The sequence below is a fragment of the Heptranchias perlo genome, chromosome 2 (assembly GCF_035084215.1).
Source record: "Heptranchias perlo isolate sHepPer1 chromosome 2, sHepPer1.hap1, whole genome shotgun sequence".
In the NCBI taxonomy this organism is placed as follows: domain Eukaryota; kingdom Metazoa; phylum Chordata; class Chondrichthyes; order Hexanchiformes; family Hexanchidae; genus Heptranchias; species Heptranchias perlo.
The window spans coordinates 16726386-16750632 of NC_090326.1; the positions used below are offsets into that span (position 1 = coordinate 16726386).

At 43.8% G+C, this 24247-nt stretch overlaps 1 protein-coding gene across 1 annotated transcript; it reads right to left on the bottom strand.

The window, feature by feature from the left end:
* Window positions 1-1436: 1436 nt before the first annotated feature.
* On the bottom strand, window positions 1437-22182 carry LOC137335259 (sodium/hydrogen exchanger 3-like). The gene is made up of 2 exons (XM_068000542.1): window positions 21890-22182; window positions 1437-1838 (listed from the first exon to the last, which is right to left on the bottom strand). Exons 1-2 carry the CDS (start codon window positions 22146-22148, stop codon window positions 1828-1830), a joined length of 270 nt encoding a protein of 89 aa, XP_067856643.1. The 5' UTR covers window positions 22149-22182; the 3' UTR covers window positions 1437-1827.
* Between the last annotated feature and the right edge of the window lie 2065 nt (window positions 22183-24247).

Here is a 24247-nt window from a genome sequence, read left to right on the forward strand (position 1 = left end):
ACTGCGTTACTCTCATCAGTTCTTACAAGGAAAGAACATCAAGCTTCATTTAAACAGTGCCTTTCACATCCTCAGGATGTCCAAAAGTGCTTCAGAGGCGATGAATTACTTTTGAAGTGCAGTTGGTGTTACATAGGTTAATACAGCAGTAAATTTTGCACACAAAATTCCACAAATAGCAAATGACCCGTTAACTTATTTTTGGTGATGTTGGTTGAGGAATAAATGTTGATCACAACATCCAGAGAACGCCCCTGCTCTTCTTCAAACAGTGCCATGGGATCTTTTATGTCCACCTGAAAGGTCTCATCCGAAAGACGGCACCTGACAGTGCAGCATTCCCTCAGTACTGCACTGGAGTTGTACATGTACGCTGACGACACCGAGCTCTACCTCACCACCACCTCTCAATCCAGCCACCGACCCTGAATTGTCATGCTGCTTGTCCATTGGATGAGCAGAAATTTCCTCCAATATAATATTGGGAAGACCGAAGCCATTCTCTTCTGTTTGAGGTTGAACCAGACCGTTCACAACCTTGGCGTCCTATTTGACCCTGAGATGAGTTTCCAACCCAATATCCGCTCCATCATGAAGACCACCTACTTCCACCTCCACAACATCGCCCATCTCAGCCCCTGCCTCAACTCATTTGCTGCTGAAACACTCATCCATTTGTTACCTCTAGACTTGACTATTCCAATGCTCTCCTGGCTGGCCTCCCATCTTCCATCCTCAATATACTTGAGCTCATCCAAAACTCTGCTGCCTGTATCCTAACTTGCACCAAGTCCTGTTCACCCATCACCCGTGTGCTCACTGACCTACATTGGCTCCCGGTCTAGCAACGCCTCTATTTTAAAATTCTCATCCTGGTTTTCAAATCCCTCCATGGCATCACCCCTCCCCATCTGTAACTAGCCCTACAATAGAGTCATAGAGAGTCATAGAGTTATACAGAACGGATAGAGGCCCTTCGGCCCATCGTGTCCGCGCCGGCCATCAGCCCTGTCTACTCTAATCCCATATTCCAGCATTTGGTCCGTAACCTCCGAGATCCCTGCGCTCCTCCAATTCTGGCCTCTTGCGCATCCCCGATTTTCATCACTCCACCATTGGCGGCCATGCCGTCAGCTGTCTAGACCCTAACCTCTGGAATTCCCTCCTTAAACCTCTCTCTTTCTCCTCCTTTAAGACACTCCTTAAAACCTACCTCTAACCAAGCTGTTGGGTCACCTGTCCTAACATCACCTTATGGTTTGGTGTCAAATTTTGTTTGGTAGCACTCCTGTGAAGCACCTTGGGACATTTTATTATGTTGAAAGTGCTATATAAATGCAAGTTGTTGTTGGAGTTTCAGCCTAGATTTTGTGCTCAAGTCCCCTCTCCAATTCCCTCAACCTTCTGACTCAAGAGGGAAGAGTGCTACCATCTGATCCAAGCCAACAATACTAAATAATCTCTAGCACTGTCTTTTCAACACTTAAAACTTTTTAAATAAAAGTCACACTTCACATGATCGCCTTTAACAGGATATCGTGAGGTTTTTGGAAGGTATCCAGGAAATGCATTCGAAATCCTTAAGATTTCTTTTCAGGACTTCAACATTTAGACACAGTAATAGACCATTTAGGAACAGTGTAGAGATTTCCCCAGTAGAGGGCACGTCAAGTGTTGATAATTCAGTTTAACAGTAAACAGGTTTTTTTTAGGGTCAGCCGGGGATTCTCGTGAAAACCCAATATCACGTTTTGCGAGACCCCAAACCAAGCTACTGGGAAATCATCACAGGAAGACGTTCTATACAAACAAAACTGCAAATCCGGGTCAGTCAGCACCTGTGAAGAGAAAAGACAGGTTAACGTTTCCGGTGTAACCCTTCATCAGAACTCCAACAAAGCAGCATTTAAGTATGACAGATTAAAAGGGAGAGTGCAGAGAAAAAACTTCAGCCACAGAGAGCAAGTTAAACGGGTTGAATGACCTGCAAGCTGGAGCAAGTCTTTAGCTCAGTGGTAGCATTCCTGCCTCTGAACCCCATTCCAGACATTCCAGATGAGTGGAGACCAGAGCTCCGGGACAACATCTAACAGGATTCTCGCATCTGGTTTGTGTGGGTGCCTGCCCCCCCACAAATCATAGGGGATGTGGGAGCCCATAAAACCCTCCTGCTGTATATGACTGACCACCCAATCGTCTGGTATAAAGATGGTTACGGCCATGGAAGGTGTGCTCACGTCGCGGCCTGTCAGACCGTTAATCAGCCTACAAATCCTTCCATTACTTCACATTATTCTCCACACTGTTCCTGAAGCTTGCATTGATCCTGGTTGGAACCGTGCAAGAGGCCAAAAATGGAGAGAATGGGAGGGAGTTGAAGTGGAGTCTCCAATGCAACTGAAACCCTTAGATTTAAGGGAGAGTGACAGGTTGGTCAAGAGTAACACTTGCCAACAGAATGGAGGCATTGGTGAAGCAAGCACCTAATGGGCATTTGGTCTTCAAATGCAGAGGTAAAATAAAATGAATACATTAGATTGGAGGAAGTACACAAATTGTTATCTCACAAAAGGGATATTTGGGGCTGTGTGCAAAGAGGTGAAGGAGCAATTTGCTGCAGTTATATGGGAAGAGGGCAAGGGAAGGGTAACTGGAAGTTGGGTGCTGGAAGAGTGAAGGGATTCCTGAAGGAATGTTCCCTCCTGAAAGTGGAGAGAGAGAGAGACACACACACACAGACACACAGGGTGGGGAAGAGAAGATGCATTTAGGGGTGGGATCAGGCTGTAGGTGGCAGAAAATTATCTGACAAGTGCTCCTAGTCCTCACCTCCCACCCCACCAGCCCCCTGCAATCACAATGATTGTTTTGCTCCTCTGTCCTTTCACCATTTCAGCACTTGTATTTTTTTGTTCTTTATGTACTCCATTCCCCCAACAAATTTCACTATCATCTTAAAGAGTTTAAAATTAAGCAGTTTGTGGGTGGTCATTCAACCTATCAGCATTACTGGTGATTGAACTATCCAATGTTTTTCTCTCTCCCACCCCCAGCCAGAGTGCTTATTTATCTTCAGTTTTAGTTTTCAATTCAAACTAGACAAAAAAAAGGTTATGCCTAAACTACAAACTTGTTTTTTATTCTCTTTTTAGATGCTGACTGACCTGTTGTGTATTTTCCAATGTGTGTGTTTTTCTTGCAGGAAGTATTTGTTCAATTTGGAAGATGTCCTCTCTTTCTCTCTCTTCCCCCCCCCCCCCCCGCCGCCCCCCGCCCCCATAGGGACGCAGCCAGTTTACCAAAATCCAGAGCTTAAGGCATAGGTTGGCAGAACTGAGGGTTAGGAAGAAGGTGGAGGAAGCAACGGTATAGATTAAAGACTCAACTGGACTCAAGTGCATGTCACTGGTTAAGAACAATTATTTTTAAGCAGGATAATTGGACAAGTGCTTAGTGAAAATAACATACCAGATGTATTTGAAACAAGCAGGATAAAGGGAGACACAATTAGTGCAAAATAAATGAGTCGCTGTTTCGGTTAAGGAAATACATGACAGGAACCTATGAATTACAAAAAGTAGACTAGCATTGTGCAGGCTGTGACTCTGATCGCAGTATTAAAGAGTCACTGCCTGTCTCAAGTGTTGCGTTCTTTCCCTTTTACATTTAATTTTTCTTGCTTGTTTTCTTCATCAATCTCTGCCCCATCCCAGGTTGGCACAGAGTCCATTTCATACCATTAGAGACAACTCCTAGCCATACTGAAGAGTGAGGAGTGAAAGCACTCTACAAGCTACATGGTGACTATAGGGAATGATTTGATATGTGCACACAGTACTCTAATGGTTATGTTACTGGACTCTGGACCACTAGTCCTGGACTAATAATCCAGTAGAATGAGAGTTCAAATCCCACTATGGCAGCTTGAGAACTTGAATTCAGTTTTAAGATCTGGAACTAAAAAGCTGGTACCAGTAAAAGTGACCATGAAGCAGATTGATTGTCGTAAGAATCTAACTGGTTCAATGTCCTTTAGGGAAAGAAACTTGCCATCCTTACCCGGTCTGGCCTACATAGGACTCCAGTCCCACACCGTGGTTGACTCTAAACTGCCCTCTGAGGTGGCTTAGCAAGTCACCTAGTTGTATCAAACAGAAGTCCCACCACCACCACCTCCGGGCAACCTAGCGGTGGGCAAATGCCAGTTTTGCCAGTGACATCCACATCCCAAGGGGCAATGGGAGAAAGAATATCCATGCAGTAGGTGGCTTTTCTCTTCTGTCTCCTCCTCCCCACCCCCAAAAAAAAATTAAATCACCAACTTTATTTAAAAGTATAAAAAGGTACAGAGTTTGTACCATAATGATATTTCATCCAAATGATGCCATAACATTTACACTCCTATGTTTTAATAAACAGGACAAGGTTAGCCAAACACACTCTCCCATCAGGATTCTCTGCCCTGATGTCATTGACTCCCACTTGAGTACAATTCCAGGAGGTATCAGGAGTCCTCCAGGACTTCAACCAAATCAACACTGGCAGAGTAATTGATAATGGGACACCTCACATCAGAGTCCAATCTTGACCTCTCCTGATGTCTCCCTGCCCAGAACCACTAAGGGCAATTGCAGTGCTCTCATCTTTGTTCACTCAAGCCTGATAGAACAAATACATTGCCACCATTACCATACCCTTTCACTAAATGTAAAGAAAGCTTGGGATGTTAATTATCTAAACGGATCATGAAGACAGTTCAGAAGCACCTACAGCCTTCCAATTAGTACTGCACCCAAATGGCCATTCTTCCTGGATAAACAAAGGCAGCAAGTATGGCCAGGCTATATGACCATGCCCACATCACAGCTGCACACCCCCTCCACCTCCCACCACCACAGATGCTCTTTCAAGTAATGGTCGCTGGGTACCAATCAGAGGGATTCTGGCTCATTTTGCTTTTCCCCTACTGAATCTCTCAGTTCAGAGACCAATTGTACATCCTGGTTGAGATGAGCTAAGTCAAGAGACCAAGGATCTACTGGGTCTGCATGGCTCAGTACCACACCAGGTGGTGAATTTACCCAAAGAGCAATCATGGAGCCATTACTGTTGCCTTAAGGTTCTGCACTGTGTGTTTTTTTGTTCACATCACATTATATTCCTGCAATTAGATCATTTGGCTTGAACCAAAAAGTGGTAATGTACAGTGTGGATAAGACACTTATTTTAATGTTATATAATGTTTATTTCTTTGTAAAATATCACACCCACTACAGTGTTGCCATTAGCGCATCACTGCCACAGAACCCACACACTTGCTTTCATGAACCATTGTGCACACTTTCCAAAAATTACTATGCACATATCTGGGGCTTTTCAAGTCAATCATGTTCAGTTTTTGCAAAGCAGACCAAAAAAAAAAATGGAGATCACAGCTGAGTAAAGACATGCTTCTGCAATGATTCCCTTGATCAATATCATTCAAAATGTATTGTCTCAAAAAGTCTTGCAACAGTAATCAACCTTCTCTGGGATCTACAAAGGAGCTCTTCAGATAACCTTCCAAGTTATGCGCCAGACATGAATCTACCACAAAGAGGTCATTACTTTACATTAAAAATACCCAGTTTAAATCCATTCCATCCCTACCAACTAGTCACAATCTTACATCTAAAGATTTGCATGTAGGGAAGAGGTAGCAGGCACTATTACATATATATAAAAATTCATTAGAAAAGGGAATAGGGCGGACAGCTAATGTGATTCCTATATTTAAAAAGGGAGATAGAACAAGTCCCGGGAACTATAGACCAGTTAGCTTAACGTTAATGGTAGGAAAGATAATGGAATCCTTAATCAAAGATGTAATAGAAAAATAATCTAGAAACCAAAAATATAATAAAGAATAGTCAGCACGGGTTTCATAAGGGAAGGTCATGCTTGACCAACCTTACTGAATTCTTTGAAGTAACAGAAAGGGTAGACAAGAGTAATGCGGTGGATGTAATATATTTGGATTTTCAAAATGCTTTCGATAAAGTACCACATAGTAGACTCATGACTAAGGTCAGAGCATGTGGAGTCAGGGGACAAGTAGCAGAATGGAAAGCAAGCTGGCAACAAAACAGAAAACAGAGAATAAAGGTTAAAAGGTAGTTACTCAGACTGGCAAAAGGTGGAAAGTGGTGTTCACAAGGATTGGTGCTGGGACCACTGTTGTTCACCATTTACATAAATGATTTGGACTTGGGGGTCAGGGGTACAATTCCAAAATTTGCAGATGACACCAAATTGGGGGGTATAGTAAATACCAAGGACTGTGACAAAATACAGGAAGACATTAATAAACTTGAAGAATGGGTGCGAAATTGGCAAATGAATTTCAATATAGACGTGTGAGGCATTTTGGTAGGAAGAATAAGGAGTCCACATACTCCTTGGAAAATAAAAGTCTAAATTGGTAGTGTAACATTGGGATATGGGGGTACAGATATACAAATCACTAGGTTAATAAGGCCATAAAAAAAGGAAACCAAGTACTGTCTAGCAGGATAGAATTGAAAAGCAGGAAAGTATGTTAAACTTGTATAGATCCTTGGTTAGACCACACTTGGAGGACTGTGAACAGTTCGGGTCTCCATATTATAAAAAAAGGATATAGAGGCATTGGAGAAGGTGCAAAAAAGATTTACTAGGATGATATCAGAGCTGAGGGGTTATACATATCAGGAAAGATTTAACAGGCTGGGTTTCTTTTTTCTGGAAAAGAGAAGGCTGAGGGGTGACCTGAAAGAGGTCTTTAAGATTATAAAAGGGCTTGATATGATAGACATAGGGAAGATGTTGCCACTTGCAGTGGGGTCCAAAGCTAGGGGCCATAAATATACAATAAGTCACTAATAAATCCAATAGGGAATTAAGGAGAAACTTGTTACCCAGAGACTGGTTAGAACGTGGAACTCGCTATTACAAGGAGTAGTTGAGGCTACTAGCATAGATGCATAAACACGTGAGGGAGAAAGGAATAGAAGAATATGTTGATGGGGTTAGATGAATGGTGGCAGGAGGCTCATGTCGCACATAAATACCAGCATGAACCTGTTGGGCCAAATGGCCTGTTTCTATGCTGTATATGTAATTATATAGCATTTTTCACGACCTCAGGACATCCCAAAGCGCTTTACAGTCAATGAAGTACTTTTGACGTGCAGTCACTGTTATAATGTAGGAAATGCAGCAACTGATGTGCACAAAGCAAGGTCTCACAAACAGCAACCACATCATCTGTTTTATTGACATTGGATGAGGGATCAATTTTGATCAGGACACCAGGGAGAACTCCCCAGCTTTTCTTCCAGTAGTGCGATGAGATCTTTTACATCCATCAGAGAGGGTAAATGGGGCCTCAATTCAAAGTCTCATCTAAAAAGACAGCCTCCAACAGTGCAGCATTCCCTCTGTACTGGCACTAGAGTGTCAGCCTAGATTTTTGTTCTCAGTCTCCTGAAATGAAACAGCGAAAACCTGGTGTAACGGGCCGGTTGCCTTTATTCAGGGTTCTGTCAGAATTACAAGAGATTTGGGACAACCCTCATGAAATATCAGGACCAGTGGCTGCAAATAAGCCCAGACTATAGAGCAGCTACCCTCCTAGTTGAAGAAAAGCAGCATGGGGAAGCGGAAGGCTAAAAGCAGAGATACTGCATTTTTTTAAATGGACTTCAAAGGTTTGCCAAATTTTCATGGTTTCCAGTAGTTGAGGGGTCTAGAACGAAGGGCCCTAGATACAACATTAAACGGTAGAGATTTAGAACGCAAAGCAGCAGAAACCTCTTTACACAGAGTTGTCAGGCTGTAGAATTCACGTCCAGGGTTAGTGGTTGAGGCAGAAACAATGCCAACATTCAACATTAGATTGGGTCGGTGGATGAAGGAAAAGGGGATGAAGGGGTCTGGGAACTGGGCGGGTAAATGGGATTAGAATTATCTGCTTGCCTGGAGTATAAATGCCGACACGGGCTGCTTGGGCCACATGGCCTGTTCCCATGTTGTAACGTCTATGTATTTCAGTAAGTTGAGGTAAATTGCTCAAGTACAGCATAAAGCTTTACTCTAACTTGTCTATGCTACACCTGACCCGGGAGTGCTCATTGCACAAATACTTGACATCTGAAATCGGAAGAAGTGTTCCATTCCCCAGTTCTGACGTCCTACGCTTTGTTAAGCACAAAACTTTAACCAACAAGGTTATGATATTTGGTACAAAGTGTCAGACTTAGTCATGAACCTTGCATTAGATTCAATATTTCCCATCTGTGCTATAGAAAACCCAAAGAACAAACCACAGGTCTTTGCAGAGAAACAGAAGAAAGTAAAACCCAAAGTTAGTTCATTACAAGGATCCAAAGAATATTTTGCACATCAAACTGAACTCTTGCTAGTACAAAATAGATGCAAGGAATCTTACAACACCAGGTTGTAAGATTTGAAAATCACAAGCTTTCGGAGGCTTTCTCCTTGTGATTTTCAAATAAAACTGTTGGACTATAACCTGGTGTTGTAAGATTCCTTGCATTTGTCCACCCCAGTCCATCACCGGCATCTCCACATCAGTACAAAATAGAAGCAAAGGAAGTCAGACTCCACGCAAGCATAGAATGAGGCCATCAACAAACCAGGAGGTATAGGTGGGATTGCTGTAAAAGATGATTTAGAATTTCAGTTTGAAGAGAACATGTATGGGTAATAGGTAGGTCAGTTTTATCACCATCACTGCCAACTTTTTGCTGGGTGTTAAAAGATTATGCATTTCCACCAGGTTATCTATGCATCCCAGCTGGCGATAACCCCTCTACTTTCCTTAGGTAGATGGGAAAGTCAGCACAAGAATAAAATGGGGGAAATCTGCCAGTTTTAAATAATTACTGTTTTGTTAAAAGTTGGTATTCAACTCTCAAAAGATGGGAGCAAACAAAAACAAGCCATTGGAAAATGAGACCAGGAAACCGATCGATCGATTGTCACAGAAAATCATTTAATGTAGCAACCCCCAAACTTCAAATAGCAGAAACGCCTTTTTTAAAATATATATTTGATCTATGTGTTCCTGACTAATTAAAAAGGAAGTGTCCTTGGAGTACTCAGGGTAACAAAATTAAACCAAATGATTTAGTTCCAAATATTCACATTGATCAGATCACCTCTTGAAACATCAGAGGCTTCAGTTTCTCCGATGGTGGATCACAAAGCGGCTCCAATGGAGATGGAGAGCAAATTGGTCACAGCACTGTTGAAGAATGCACACTATTGTATGGATATATACAGGTGTTTAAAATATCCTCATTGGAGAACGCACCCACTAGTGCAAAGGACGAATTCACTGCATGGCACGCTGCTGAGCCATGCACAACAGTCATGTCCCAGGACTGATGTCCAATCTACACAGAGTTTGCCAATCTCAGCTCAAGGGCAGTAGGTACGAGAATTCGCCTCAGCACCCAAGGGTTGGGGAGGGAGAGGGCAAGAAGGAAATTCAAGCAAAGTGAGAGTTCTCGACTGAGACACCCGTTACAGTTGCAAACTACCATGTCTTAAACAAAAGGCAAATGTCCTTTTAAAAAAGTCAGACTTACCACCCCATCCTACCTGCACAAATGGGATGTGGAAGAGTCAGCAGAATGCTGGAGAGATTGTGTTGGGACACTCCTGTGATGCATTTTTTGGTCATATCCAAAGATCAATCCCAAAGATCTGAAGGTTGTGTGTGGAATCCAAAGGAAGAACCAAATCACATAAATGAACCATAGACTAATGCATCATTAAGACATTCCCAGTTTTCAAGTGACAATTTTAAATCCATGACCCCTGGTCACTGACTCCCAAGATGAAATAATATTCCCCTCTACCTTCAAAACCCTTCATAATTTTAAAAAACCCTCTATTAAATCTAGTCGGCATCAGATTTGTTGTGCCATATTAAATGAAATGTGTGCTTTAAATAGCATTTTTAATTTGTTCAATGATTCCCTGGTTGGATTGCAGTCCAATGCTTTCTACTGGCATATTCAATTCTGGGCTTTCCCCCTGTGCCACCCACACACACACACACACACACACACAAACAGCACTGAAGGAGAAATTTGGATTCCGTTCTCTGAACAGTCCAAAGGTTGACGATTATAAGATTCATCCCACCATAAAATTGAAATTTTGAAAACCACAAAGCAATCTGGCAAAAATTTATTAGCAAGTCAAGAAACTGCAAACACGCATCGCACTCATTTTTAATTTCATATAGTACGATTTAATTTCCGGGTAGTCAGACTACAAAAGAGTCTCGGAGGTGGTAACAACCATCATTACACTTTTACTGGAAATCTTGGAGACAACAGTATACACCAGACTGATTCATTGCCACAGAAGACAATTAAATTCATTCTGAGGGATGAAAGAAATGGCTATTAAAATCAATGCACTGATTCATTGATTTGAGTCCTTTCATGTTATAACAAGTTGAACATGCAAATTGATGTTCCCAAAAAACAATTACCTGACTCATTGCTCATCTACTGTACAATCAACATTGGTCTGTGAAAACATGACAAAACATCAGTACCTCTATTGGAATGAATTTACTGGGCCAAACAATTACCAGCTATCCAGCAGAAGTTAAGAAGTAAAGCCTACATCTTTTACACAGGATTTGGAACCGTGTTCCTTATTCAGTTGCATCAGTTCAGCTCAGTTGGTAGAGGTTTTGCCTGAAGTCAGACAGTTGTGGGTTCAATCCCCACTGGATCTCCAGGACTGGAGGACACAATCTAGGTTGACACTTCAGTGCAGTAGAGGAAGTGCTGCATTTTCAGAGGTGCCAATCTTCAAAGGAGATGCTAACTTTACATTACAATAGTGACTGCACTTCAAAAGTATTTCATTGGCTATAAAGCACTTTGGGATGTCCTGAGGTCGTGAAAGGTGCTATATAAATGTAAGTTCTTTCTTAACTCAGATATGGAAGAGATTCCGATGGTGCTATTTGAAGAGGCAAGTTCCCCTATCCAACATGCCTCAAAACATGAAAATGGCTGTTTTATTTCACAGCAAAACATTCCAAACCGAAAAATAAAGTTTGATCAAGTAAGCACCGACATCAGAATAGTCCCAGAGGCTGACAATAAAAGGAAGACACTATTTTAATTTACGATTTAAATGTCACTAGTGCTGTGAGGAAGTCTTACATCCTGCCCATCAAATGTTAAAAATAAAGGACTTTAATAAGCCCCCACCACCATATATGGTGACCTCCCTACCCCATCACTAACACTAGCTGTAAGCATTACACATTTCACAAGATACTTATGGATGACAAAGGCCATTCAGTTGCTGCATCTTATGGTTTCTTAAATGATTCCATGGTTTTTACCACCTCCACTCTGCCTGGAATCCATTCTAAGTGTTAATCACTCACTGTGAACAACCACCTCCTGACATCCTAAAGCCATCCTTTACTGGTTTGAACACATGTCCTCTTGTCCTCCTCCCAAGTATTTTGAAGTAATATTCCAGATGAATTTTCTCTATACCGTTTACTATCTTGCATCCCGAGACATGATCACCTCTCAGACCCTCCTTCGAGCTGAAAAACCCAAGTTGCTCCAATCTTTCCTCATAGCACAATCCCCTGACACTAGTTCCAGCACTTGAATGTCTCAGGAACAGGAGTAGGCCATTCAGCCCCTTGGTCTCCTGGAACACTACTCTTGGACATGTTGAGTATACTAAAATTCCTAGGTCTTTTTCAACTTCATCATTAACTATTTCAATACCATTCATGAAGTACACGTTAATCATTTCTCCTTCCCATGTGCCATATCTTATATTTATCTGCATTAAATTCCATCTGCCATTGTTTGGGCCATTCTGTAATTTCTAAGATGCCTCCTTCAATTCCACTCCCCCCAACTGTTTGGCATCTTCTGCAAATTTAACCAATTTGCATTGAGTTTGTGAATTCAGGCAATTGATGTAAATCAGAAACAGCACTGGTCCTAATATTGAGCCTAGGGGCACCCCACTTAGTACAAACCCCCGATACCGATGTTACCCTTTGAACCAATGCTCTTTTCCTTTCCTTCTGTCAATTTTTTAATCCATACCCAAGTATTGCTCTGAATCCACACAGCTTTGAGCTTAATTAGTAACCTTTTGTGTAGAACTTTATCAAATGCCTTTTTGAAGTTTAAGCACTCATCAGTGTTGGATTTAGATGACTTCCTCGAAAGAAATCTAGGAGGTTGGTCAGGCAGGTTCATCCCAAATTAATCAGAAGTAACTCCTAGATATCAATGCTTTGCAGTTTTTATTAAAAAATCATTTTTTGCCAGATTTGGGGAGGGGAGGAATTAACAAGAAATAAAAAGTCCTTTTGATAACACAGCTTTAGGGAAGAAAGGAAGAACCCTTCATACATTGAAGAGTAGTATACAAGTGCTCTTGGACAAAGGATGGAGAGGAAATCCAGGATTCTTACTCCCAGCACTATCCAGTGACCCCATACTAGTCAGCGTGATGAGGAGGGGAGAGGACAGGTCCTCTCCCCACAACAGGGAGTCTGTCCCTGTCTCAAAAGGGTTTCTTGCTCTCACCTACCCCACAAATAGGATTCCTCACTCACCTCTCCCCCTCTTTACCCCCCATAACCCTCAAAACAAGGTTTCATCCCCTTTTCCTTACCCTTCAGTGTCTCTGGCCCTCGGCATTGCTAAATCAAATTCAAGAGTTTATCAAAAACAGATATATACGCAAACACTCATTTATTTGCCACCTGTATCCTTTGTTTCTATTATTTATTTTGCTCTGTCCTTTCTTCCTCCTCTGTTTTAACCAAGGCCTATGTTCCCTCCCCGCCACATGTTGTGCTAGTAAGGCACGAGCGCTGCTGAATTAAGTAAGATTCAGAGGTTTCTGCAGCCAACAACACAGATAAACTGGTGCTTCATCTCTGCTGTTTGTGAGATCTCGCAGTATGATAATGGGCTGCTGCACTTGACCGAAGTACTTTGGGTTGTCTGGAGGACAATATAAGTGAAAATTCTTTCAATGAGTTAAAATGATTTCTTTTTAAATACTTGAGCAAATAAGGATTTTTTTTGTCTATATTGCTAGACACAAGACTTTAGATGTATAGATAGATAGAAACCTTGAAAAGTGAACTTGTATTTATATAGCATCTTTCAGATCTTCACGACATCCCAAAGCTCTTTACATCCAATTAATTACTTTTAAGTGTAGGCACTATTATATAGGCAAACATGGCAGCCAATTTGCACACAACAATGTCCCACAAACAGCAATGAGATACACGACCAGTTAATTTGTTTGCGATGATAATTGAGGAATAAATATTGTCCAGGACACCAGGGAGAACTCCCCTGCTCTTCTTCAAATAGTGCTTTGGGATCTTGTACATCCACCTGAAGACACCTTGGTTTAATGTCTCATCTGAAAGATGGAGCGTCAGTCCTAGATTATACGCTCAAGTTCCTTGACCCACGACTGACTCAGAAGCGAAGGTGCTATCACTGAGTCAAGGCCGACACTTGAACTAACACATCACCTGAGACACCGTTAATCTGCAATCATGTAAAATTCATGGCAGTTTCCAGCTTCGTTTTCTCCGTTTAGGACATCAGAATCCAGAGATCCTATAACATCCTTCTAACTTGCTTCTGGGTATCTAATTGCACTATTGTGAATTAGACAGTTTATTAAAGAATGTATGGTACAGTGACATGATCAGAAGTTTGCAACCTCTCTTCATACTAGTGCTCCACTGACATTTAAATAAAGCACTTGTTTTAGGCATGAGTTAATACTGTAAATACAGCTGCCAGGATAGCTTGTTGGGTAATGCAATGCCTTAAATATTACCAACTCATGCAGACTCAGACAGACAGTCTATCGAACGCACCAAAGCTCACTCGAAGAATGACCACTTGGGTAGCAGAAGACAATCAGAACCTGCAAAACCGTTCTCCTGCGTGAATTTGTACCTTGGCTTGGCAGGGGGTGGGGGGGGGGGGGGGAAAGAGAAAAGAGGAGGAGGAAAATTTCTCCATACCACCACCTCTGCCCCCCTCCCCTTTCCAGTTTACTTGATCTCGTCCTCACCAATCTACCAGTCACAAATGCATCTGTCCATGGCAGTATTGGTAGGAGTGACCACCGCACAGTCCTCGTGGAGATGAAGTCCTGTCTTCGCACTGAGGACACCATCCAACGTGTTGTGTGGCACAAACACTGTGCTAAATGGGATAGATTCAGAACAGATCGAGCAGCTCAAAACTGGGCATCCATAAGGCGCTGTGGGCCATCAGCAGCAGCAGAATTGTATTCCAGCACAATCTGTAACCTCATGGCCCGGCATATTCCTCACTCCACCATTACCAACAAACCAGGGGATCAACCCTGGTTCAATGAGGAGTGTAGAAGAACATGCCAGGAGCAACACCAGGCGTACCGAAAAATGGAGGTGCCAACCTGGTGAAGCTACAACTCAGGACTACATGCATGCTAAACAGCGGAAGCAACATGCTATAGACACAGCTAAGCGATTCCACAACCAACGGATCAGATCAAAGCTCTGCAGTCCTGCCACATCCAGTCATGAATGGTGGTGGACAATTAAACAACTAACGGGAGGAGGAGGAGGAGGCTCTGTAAACATCCCCATCCTCAACGATAGCGGAGTCCAGCACGTGAGTGCAAAAGACAAGGCTGAAGCGTTTGCAACCATCTTCAGCCAGAAGTGCCGAGTGGATGATCCATCCCGGCCGCCTCCCGATATCCCCACCATCACAGAAGCCAGTCTTCAGCCAATTCGATTCACTCCACGTGATATCAAGAAACAGCTGAGTGCACTGGATACAGCAAAGGCTATGGGCCCCGACAACATCCCGGCTGTAGTGCTGGAGAATTGTGCTCCAGAACTAGCTGCGCCTCTAGCCAAACTGTTCCAGTACAGCTACAACACTGGCATCTACCCGACAATGTGGAAAATTGCCCAGGTGTGTCCTGTCCACAAAAAGCAGGACAAATCCAATCCAGACAATTACCGCCCCATCAGTCTACTCTCAATCATCAGCAAAGTGATGGAAGGTGTCGTCGACAGTGCTATCAAGCGGCACTTACTCACCAATAAACTGCTCACCGATGCTCAGTTTGGGTTCCGCCAGGACCACTCGGCTCCAGACCTCATTACAGCCTTGGTCCAAACATGGACAAAAGAGCTGAATTCCAGAGGTGAGGTGAGAGTGACTGCCCTTGACATCAAGGCAGCATTTGACCGAGTGTGGCACCAAGGAGCCCTAGTAAAATTGAAGTCAATGGGAATTGGGGGGAAAACGTTCGAGTGGTTGGAGTCATACCTAGCAAAAGGAAGATGGTAGTGGTTGTTGGAGGCCAATCATCTCAGCCCCAGGACATCGCTGCAGAAGTTCCTCAGGGCAGTGTCGTAGGCCCAACCATCTTAAGCTGCTTCATCAATGACCTTCCCTCCATCATAAGGTCAGAAATGGGGATGTTCGCTGATTATTGCACAGGGTTCAGTTCCATTCGCAACACCTCAGATAATGAAGCAGTCTGAGCCCACATGCAGCAAGACCTGGACAACATCCAAGCTTGGGCTCATAAGTGGCAAGTAACATTCGTGCCAGACAAGTGCCAGGCAATGACCAGCTCCAACAAGAGAGTGTCTAACCACCTCCCCTTGACATTCAACAGCATTACCATCGCCAAATCCCCCTCCATCAACATCCTGGGGGTCACCATTGACCAGAAACTTAACTGGACCAGCCATATAAATACTGTGGCTACAAGAGCAGGTGAGAGGCTGGGTATTCTGCAGCAAGTGACTCACCTCCTGACTCCCCAAAGCCTTTCCACCATCTACAAGGCACAAGTCAGGAGTGTGATGGAATACTCTCCACTTGCCCGGAGGAGTGAAGCTCGACACCATCCAGGACAAAGCAGCCCGCTTGATTGGCACCCCATCCACCACCCTAAACATTCACTCCCTTCACCACCGGCGCACAGTGGCTGCAGTGTGTACCATCCACAGGATGCACTGCCGCAACTCGCCAAGGCTTCTTCGACAGCACCTCCCAAACCCGCGACCTCTACCACCTAGAAGGACAAGAGCAGCAGGTACATGGGAACAACACCACCTGCACATTCCCCAAGTCACACACCTTCCCGACTTGGAAATGTATCGCCGTTCCTTCATCGTCGCTGGGTCAAAATCCTGGAACTCCCTTCCTAACAGCACTGTGGAAGAACCTTCACCACACGGACTGCAGTGGTTCAAGAAGGCGGCTCACCACCACCTTCTCGAGGGCAATTAGGGACGGGCAATAAATGGCGGCCGTGCCAGCGTTGCCCACATCCCATGAACGAATTTTTTTTTAAATGTGCTCCTCTCCAAAAGGGCCGACACATGCTGGGATACAATTCCACAGACACCAACTGCCCTCTGGTACCGCACTCCAGTGTCTATTCTTTGCTATCAGCACCAGCCTATTCTACCATGATGTGCAACGCAGCCCAGCCCAATCCTGGCCTCACCCAATGATCCCCATGCATTTTCCAACATGAACCATTAAACAGGCCATCTGGAGCAGGAGCCCTGGTTGAATTGGACTGCTTTCATTGCAGGGAAAGAGTGGAGCACCCCTATCACTATGGCAGGTGAGATCAGCTGATTCGCCACCCTCTGAGGATCATACCTTCTCTACATTTCTCAGATCCACTCAAGGCTATGGATTCTACCATCCGAAGCACCAGGCTTGGGGGGGGGGGGTTTGAGAGGAAAAAAAGTCCTGTTACCAATACTTTAAATTGAAATTCATCAAAATTTCAATAAATTGCCAATTATTTAAAATCCATAATAATGCAAGGATTTTTTTCCTTCACACAGCACAATAAATGGTTAAAAGGAAAGGATTTTAATTATATAAAAAGTTATATTTATTTTTCAAAGCACAAGTATTTTTGGTTGTTGTCCTCTGAAATTAAATCTTGTTTGAAACTTGCCCCATATCATTTAGCCATTAAACTTCTTTGCAATTGAGGTCAATCAGTTATCTAGGTTGTTCCCATGGAAGGGCCAGTGATGCAGTCAAGAGCGACAGGGACAGGGTTTTTAAATAAATACTGTAGGAGCAGCAGACAGCAACACAAGGGTCGTCTTCAGTCAGCTCAACTCCACTGTATTAACACTTCACAGTGTTAACACTTCTGTGTCCATGTTTCTCTTGTTGGAATATGGACATTTTACCACAGGAAGCTGGTCCCAAAACAGCTTGTTCTCTGAGTCTCCATGTTGACAATGGAGCCCAGCACATCCGGAGACACCAGGTCCTGAACTACAATACAAAAGCAAGAGTGCGGCATATATAAAACTACAAGTGGGCAATTATATAGAGCAACTTCCATTTGAATCTCAGCAATCAGGTTTTCACCCCTCCCACAACAATAAAATGGCCCGAACCAAAGTCCTTGACTGTGACCATGGTGCATTATCCCTCCTCAACCTCATTGCAGCCTTCGACATGGTTGACTATACCACCCTCCTCCACTGTCCAGCCTAGTGGTACTGCCCTCACCTGGTTCCACCCTTACCTATCCTATCATAATGTGGAGATGCCGGTGATGGACTGGGGTTGACAATTGTAAACAATTTTACAACACCAAGTTATAGTCCAACAAATTTATTTTAAATTTCACAAGCTTTCGGAGGCTTCCTCCTTCCTCAGGTGAATGTTCAACGTTCACCTGAGGAAGGAGGAAGCCTCCGAAAGCTTGTGAAATTTAAAATAAATTTGTTGGACTATAACTTGGTGTTGTAAAATTGTTTACAATTATCCTATCATAGCCACAGCATCTCCTGCAGTGGCTTCTCTTTGCAACCTCGCACTGTTACCGCTGGAATCCCCCAAGGATCTAGCCTCAGGCCTCCTCCTCATCTACATGCTGCACTTGGCAGCATCATCCGAACAAATGGGAGCGGGTTCTACATGTACACTGATGACACTCAGCTCTACTTCATCATCTTTCTAACCCCTTCACTGCTTTTGTATTATCAAACTGCTCCTCTGACATTGAGTCATGAATGAGTCACAATTTCCTCCAGATAAACATTCTGAAGACCTCTGCCACAAACTCTGCGCCTTCGCCATCAATTCCATCCCCATCTCGGGCCACCATCTCAGACTGAAGCAGATAGTTTGGAAACTTAGTGGCCTATTAGATCCCAAGCCGAGCTTCCAACCCCATATCCTCTCCATCACAAAGGTTGCCTAATTCCACCTCAGTAATATTGCCTGCCTCTACCCCTACACTGCTGAAACCCTCATCCATGCCTTAGTCATGTCCAGATTCAACCACTCCAATACCCCCTCCTGGCCAGCCACCCATCTTCTGCCCTCCATAACTCATACAAAACGCTCTTGACTGGATCAGTCCAATACCAGATCCCGCTTGCTTGGTCCACCAACACCTCAGGTTTAAAATTCTCATCCTACTGTTTAAATCATTTCATAGCCATGTGCCTCTCCATCGCTAAACCTCTTCACCTTCCACCCAACTAGGAACCCCCTCTTTGACCAAACATTTGGTCGCTCCTCCCAATATCTCTTCCTTTGGCTCAGCATTTTTTAATATTACGCCTCATGGGACGTTTTTCTATGTTAAAGACACTACATAAATCTAAATTTTTATTACTACACCTCAGTACATGCCAAAAGTGCGTCACATAGAACTAATTGCTTCACAATGCAGTTAATGTTGTTTGGTAGCCAAGCACAGCAGCCATTTTACACAAAGCAATGTCCTGCCAACAGCAGTGGGATGAGTGACCAATTAACCTATTTTTTGGTGGAGTTGGTTGAGAGAAAAATGTTGGGACACCAGGAGACTTCCCCGCTCTTCCAATAATGCTATCAGATCTCAAACATCCATTTAAGTAGATGGACGGGGCCTTGGTTTAGCACCTCATCCAAAAGGCAACGGTCATGGTTCTAGCACTCCATTGTAAAGTATAAAATGTTTAAAAACGCACTGAGAATCCAATCCGACAAATTCCAAACTCAGGAACAGGGCGAGCACCAGTCCCTGTGCCACAAAACAGCAAATAGGTTGATGAAGTAACAAAGAGAATTGATGAGGGTAGCGTAGTTGATGTTATATATATGAACTTTCAAAAGGGCATTTGATAAAGTACCACATTATAGACTTGTTTTCAAAATTAAAGCGCACAGCATTAAAGGGACAGTGGCAGCATGGATACAAAATTGGCTAGGGGACTGGAAGCAGAGAAGTGGTGAGCAGTTGTTTTTCAGACTGGAGGGAAGCAGTGGTGTTCCCTCGGGATCAGTATTATGACCACTGCAATAGAGCGATACACACCTGGACTTGGGTATAGAGGGTATAATGGTCACCATTGACCAGAAACTTAACTGGACCAGCCACATAAATACTGTGGATACAAGAGCAGATCAGAGGGTGGGTATTCTGCAGCAAGTGACTCACCTCCTGACTCCTCAAAGCCTTTCCACCATCTACAAGGCACAAGTCAGGAATATGATGGAATACTCTCCACTTACCTGGATGAGTGCAGCTCCAACAACACCATCCAGGACAAAGCAGCCCACTTGATTGGCACCCCATTCACCACCCTAAACATTCACTCCCTCCATCGCCAGCGTACCATGGCTGCAGTGTGTACCATCCACAGGATGCACTGCAGCAACTCACCAAGGCTTCTTCGACAGCACCTCCCAAACGCGCGACCTCTACCACCTAAAAGGACATGGGCAGCAGGCACCTGGGACCAACACCACCTGCACGTTCCCCTCCAAGTCACACACCATCCCGACTTGGAAACATATCGCCGTTCCTTCGTCGTCGCTGGGTCAAAATCCTGGAACTCCCTACTTAGCAGCACTGTGGGAGAACCTTCACCACACAGACTGCAGCGGTTCAAGAAGGTGGCTCACCACCACCTTCTCAAGGGCAATTGGGATAGGCAATAAATACTGGCCTTGCGAGCGACGCCCACATCCCATGAACAAATTTTAAAAAAAACTAAAATGGTATAATTTTAAAGGGAGTGCAGGAACAGACACCTGGCAGTGCACACACAAATCTTTGAAGGCAGCAGGACAAGTTGAGAACACTGTTAAAAAAGCATCCTGGGCTCTATTAATGAAGGCAGAGTACAAACACAAGGAAGTTATGCTAAACCTTTATAAAACACTGGTTAGTCTTCAGCTGGAGTATTGTGTTCAATTCTGGGTACCACACTTAGAAAGGATGTGAAGGTCTTAGAGAGGGTGGAGAGGAGATTTACTAGAATGGTACCAGGGATGAGGGACTTCAGTTATGTGGAGAGACTGGAGTTGTTCTCAGAGCAGAGAAGGTTAAGAGAAGATTCGATAGAGTGTTCAAAATCATGAAAGTTTTGATCGGGTAAATGAGAAACTGTTTCCAGTGGCAGAAGGGTCGGTAACCAGAGGACACAGATTTTAGGCGATCAGCATAAGAGCCAGAGCCAACACTAGGAAACATTTTTTTTTAAATACAGCGAGTTGTTATGATCTGGAATGCACTGCCTGAAAGGCCGGTGGAAGTAGATTCAATAATAACTTTCAAAATGGAATTTGATAAATACTTGAAGGGAAAACATTTACAGGGCTATGGGGAAAGAGCAGCGGAATGGGACTAATTGGATAGCTCTTTCAAAGAGCTGGCACAGGCACGATGGGCAGAATGGCCTCCTCCAGAGCTGTACCTATACTATGATACATCCATCACATTTGCAATCTTTGCTGCCATGCCAACAACAGCAACAGAATAGACATTCCAGTGATTGGAAAGTGGAACAATTCACCTGAGCTGCTCTCTGGCACCTCCTAGCATTCAGCTGAAGAACACTGAGCAAGGGTGGGCTCTCTTACTGCCAGCTGTTTTAATCAAGGAATTGTTGCCTGGGACAGATACAAGCAGGCAATCCATTATGACAAGAATTGCAAATAGATTTTAAAATTGCATGATAGGGAAGCGATCATGCTCCCCCCCACCTGCACCTCTGCAAAGCACCTCGAGAGGTTGTTCTGAGTTAGAAGCACCTTATAAATGCAAGTTATTGTAGCAGTTTACATAAAGCAACTTTTTTTTTAAATGGGTGAAATTGGACCCGTGGTGTTAAAAATCATCATGACATGAACGTCCTTCCTCGGGAGTGAAATTCACAACGGATTTAAAAACCCAAATGATAAATCAACCATTACCAGTCTAAGTATAGAGCAGGTCAACGTTTTAAAGCAAGGATTATAAAAAGGAAATTCAAAACGCATACTGAAACAAATCAGTTATAAAAGAGAGGAGAGAGAGAGAGAGTGTGTCGCTGCAATTAAACATCGGTTTTCAACTAATTTTACAAACTCTCTCAGTTCTTACTTTCCTCACTTGAGCTTATACTACAATTTGTGCGAGTTTCCCTCCCACCCCACCCCCAAACAGATGTCAGATGTCCTCTTCATTCTGCCTCTTCCGAGTTTTCCCCCCTAAAACACCTTTTGCGATCTGAGCATCATCGCCAATAACCCCCCCACAGTGGGAAGCTCAAACTGACTTTTCACTGCGTTGGAGGATAAACCTCCTCAATCCATAATAGTAAGAGCTTCCGATTCAGAAAAAGCACATTCACATTGCAAAAAAAAAAAAGAAACAGTTCGTATCTTTATTTTCCGGCTCGATAAGAAAACATTTCGCACAAGCAAACGTCTATGGAACATTTCTGCAGACAACTTCCCATCGCCGTCCCCTCACTCACCTATCTTAGCCAAACTGGCCACTAAGATCCACAGCGCGATGAAGTAAGGGGCTTGGACATGCTCCCAATGGAAGGTGACGATCTGGAAGCCATGCGGGTGGTCCGCCGTCTCGTTGCCTCCGTGAGACTCATCGTGCTCGGTGTAGCCGTCGGGATCCGCTTCCTCCACCGAGCTGGCAGCCACCGAGCAGCAAAGCATCAGCCCAAGAACTGGCAGCAAGGCGCACCTGGCCGCGCACTCGCCCCCACCTCTCCCCATCTTCTCCCTTCTCCGTGTCTGCCACTGACCAAATCCTGAGTGAAACCGGTTCCAGATACTTAAACCACCCCTCCCAGCCGCTCTATTTATAAACTCAGCCAATTAAAGGTGCGGGGGAGTCAATCTGTAGGTCTCCTGAAACATCAGGGAGGAGGAGGAAAGGGTGGGCTTGCATTTTCACACTTAGTCATGTATCTCAAACATTTTTTAAATATATTGAATTACAAAATTAAGCAATCCGTTTCGGAAGCCGTCAGTAATGTGTACAGCCTATCCTTGTGTCTATACACGGCTCCTGCTCTAATCTCTCATCACATTTTTTTTTTAGGACACCTTTAACTTAAAAGAGGGGCTGCCTTTCTTGAGAAGCGACCTTCATATATTTATGTCTGCCGAGCGTCCAACTCCAAGCACGCCACAGTATCTGTAAAACAACTTGAGGAAAGAAGGATCTCGAAAATTATGAAAAAAGTCACTGTGGAGATATTTGGGACAAAGAAAGGAAATTGAAAAGCTCAATTGTAAAAGGACAGAAGGGGGGGATAAAAACAAATAAAAGGTTATCTGGCTCATTATCCATTGAGTGACAGCCATACAGCCATTAGTGATGTTTGGTTTGATCACCGTCTGTGCTGAGGCATTTGATCTCAGGGGTGTGACTCCCTTCATCCCACCATTGGCGGCCGTGCCTACAGCCGCCTAGGCCCTAAACTCTGGAATTCCTTCCCTATGCCTTTTCTCGTCTCTCTCTCTCTCTTCCCTGCCCCCACCCGCCTTAAAACCGATCTGTTTGACCAAGCTTTTGGTCACCTATCCTAATATGTGTCTTGCTCAAATTTTGTCTGATTACACTCCTGTGAAGCACCTCGGGGCATTTTACTACATTAAAGGCACCATATAAATGCAAATTGTTGTTGGGGCTCTTCAATGCTTTAAGTAGAGAGGCAATGACAGAAATTTCTTGCAGTCACTAAGCACAAAGAGGGTATTGGATGCAAAAGAAACACGATTGGTATTTATGTCTCGACTTTATTTTGTGACATTCTAATTTTGCCTGAAAACATTGCACAAAAATGGCAGCATCACTGCACCCAAAGAGAAAGGATCTTAGACTACAGTTTTTAAAAGGCTTATCACAGATCTGGTAACAGTCACCAATCTGGTTTTCCCTTCAAGGCATCAAAGTTTGAATGAAAGAAAGCACTTGCATTTATACAGCTCTTTATCACATCCTCAGGGCATCCCAAAGCACTTCATAGACAAGGAATTATTTTTGAAGTGCAGTCATTGTTATTATCAGGGCAAACGCAGCAGCTAATTTGCACTCAGCTAGATCTCATAAACAGCAGAGCTGAATGACCAGTTAATCAGCTTCCCATCCACCAGCTTAAACATTCACTCCCTCCACCATCGCTGCACCGTGGCTGCAGTATGTGCTATCTACAGAATGTACCACAGCAACTCGCCAAGGCTTCTCCGACAGCCCCTCGAAGGATAAGGGCAGCAGGTTCGTGGGAACACCATCACCTCCAAGCTCCCCTCCAAGTCACACACTATCCTGACTTGAACATATATCGCCGTTCCTTCAATGTCACTGGGTCAAAATTCTGCATCTCCCGACCTGACAGCACCGTGGGAGCACCTTCACCACCCAGACTGCAGTGGTTCAAGAACAAGGTTCACCACCACCTTCTCAAGGGCAACTGGGGATGGGCAATAAATGCTGACCTTACCAGTGACGCCCACATCCTGAGAATTATTTTTTAAATCTGTTTCGGTAATATCAAATTCTGTCTAATTACGCTCATTTGAAACCCTTTGGGACATTTTAATTACATTAAAGGCGCTATACAAATGCAAGTTGTTGGTGTTATTGTTGTTGGTTGAGGGTTGAATGTTTGCCAGGACACTGGGAATATATTACATGCACCTGAACAGTTTAGTGTTTCATCCAAAAGACTGTAGTTCCGACAGTGCAGCACTCCCTCAGTACTGGACTGCGAGCGTCAGCCTGGATTATGTGCCCCAATTCTGGAATCATAGAATCATAGAATGGTTACAGCACAGAAGGAAGCCATTCAGCCCATCGAGCCCGTGCC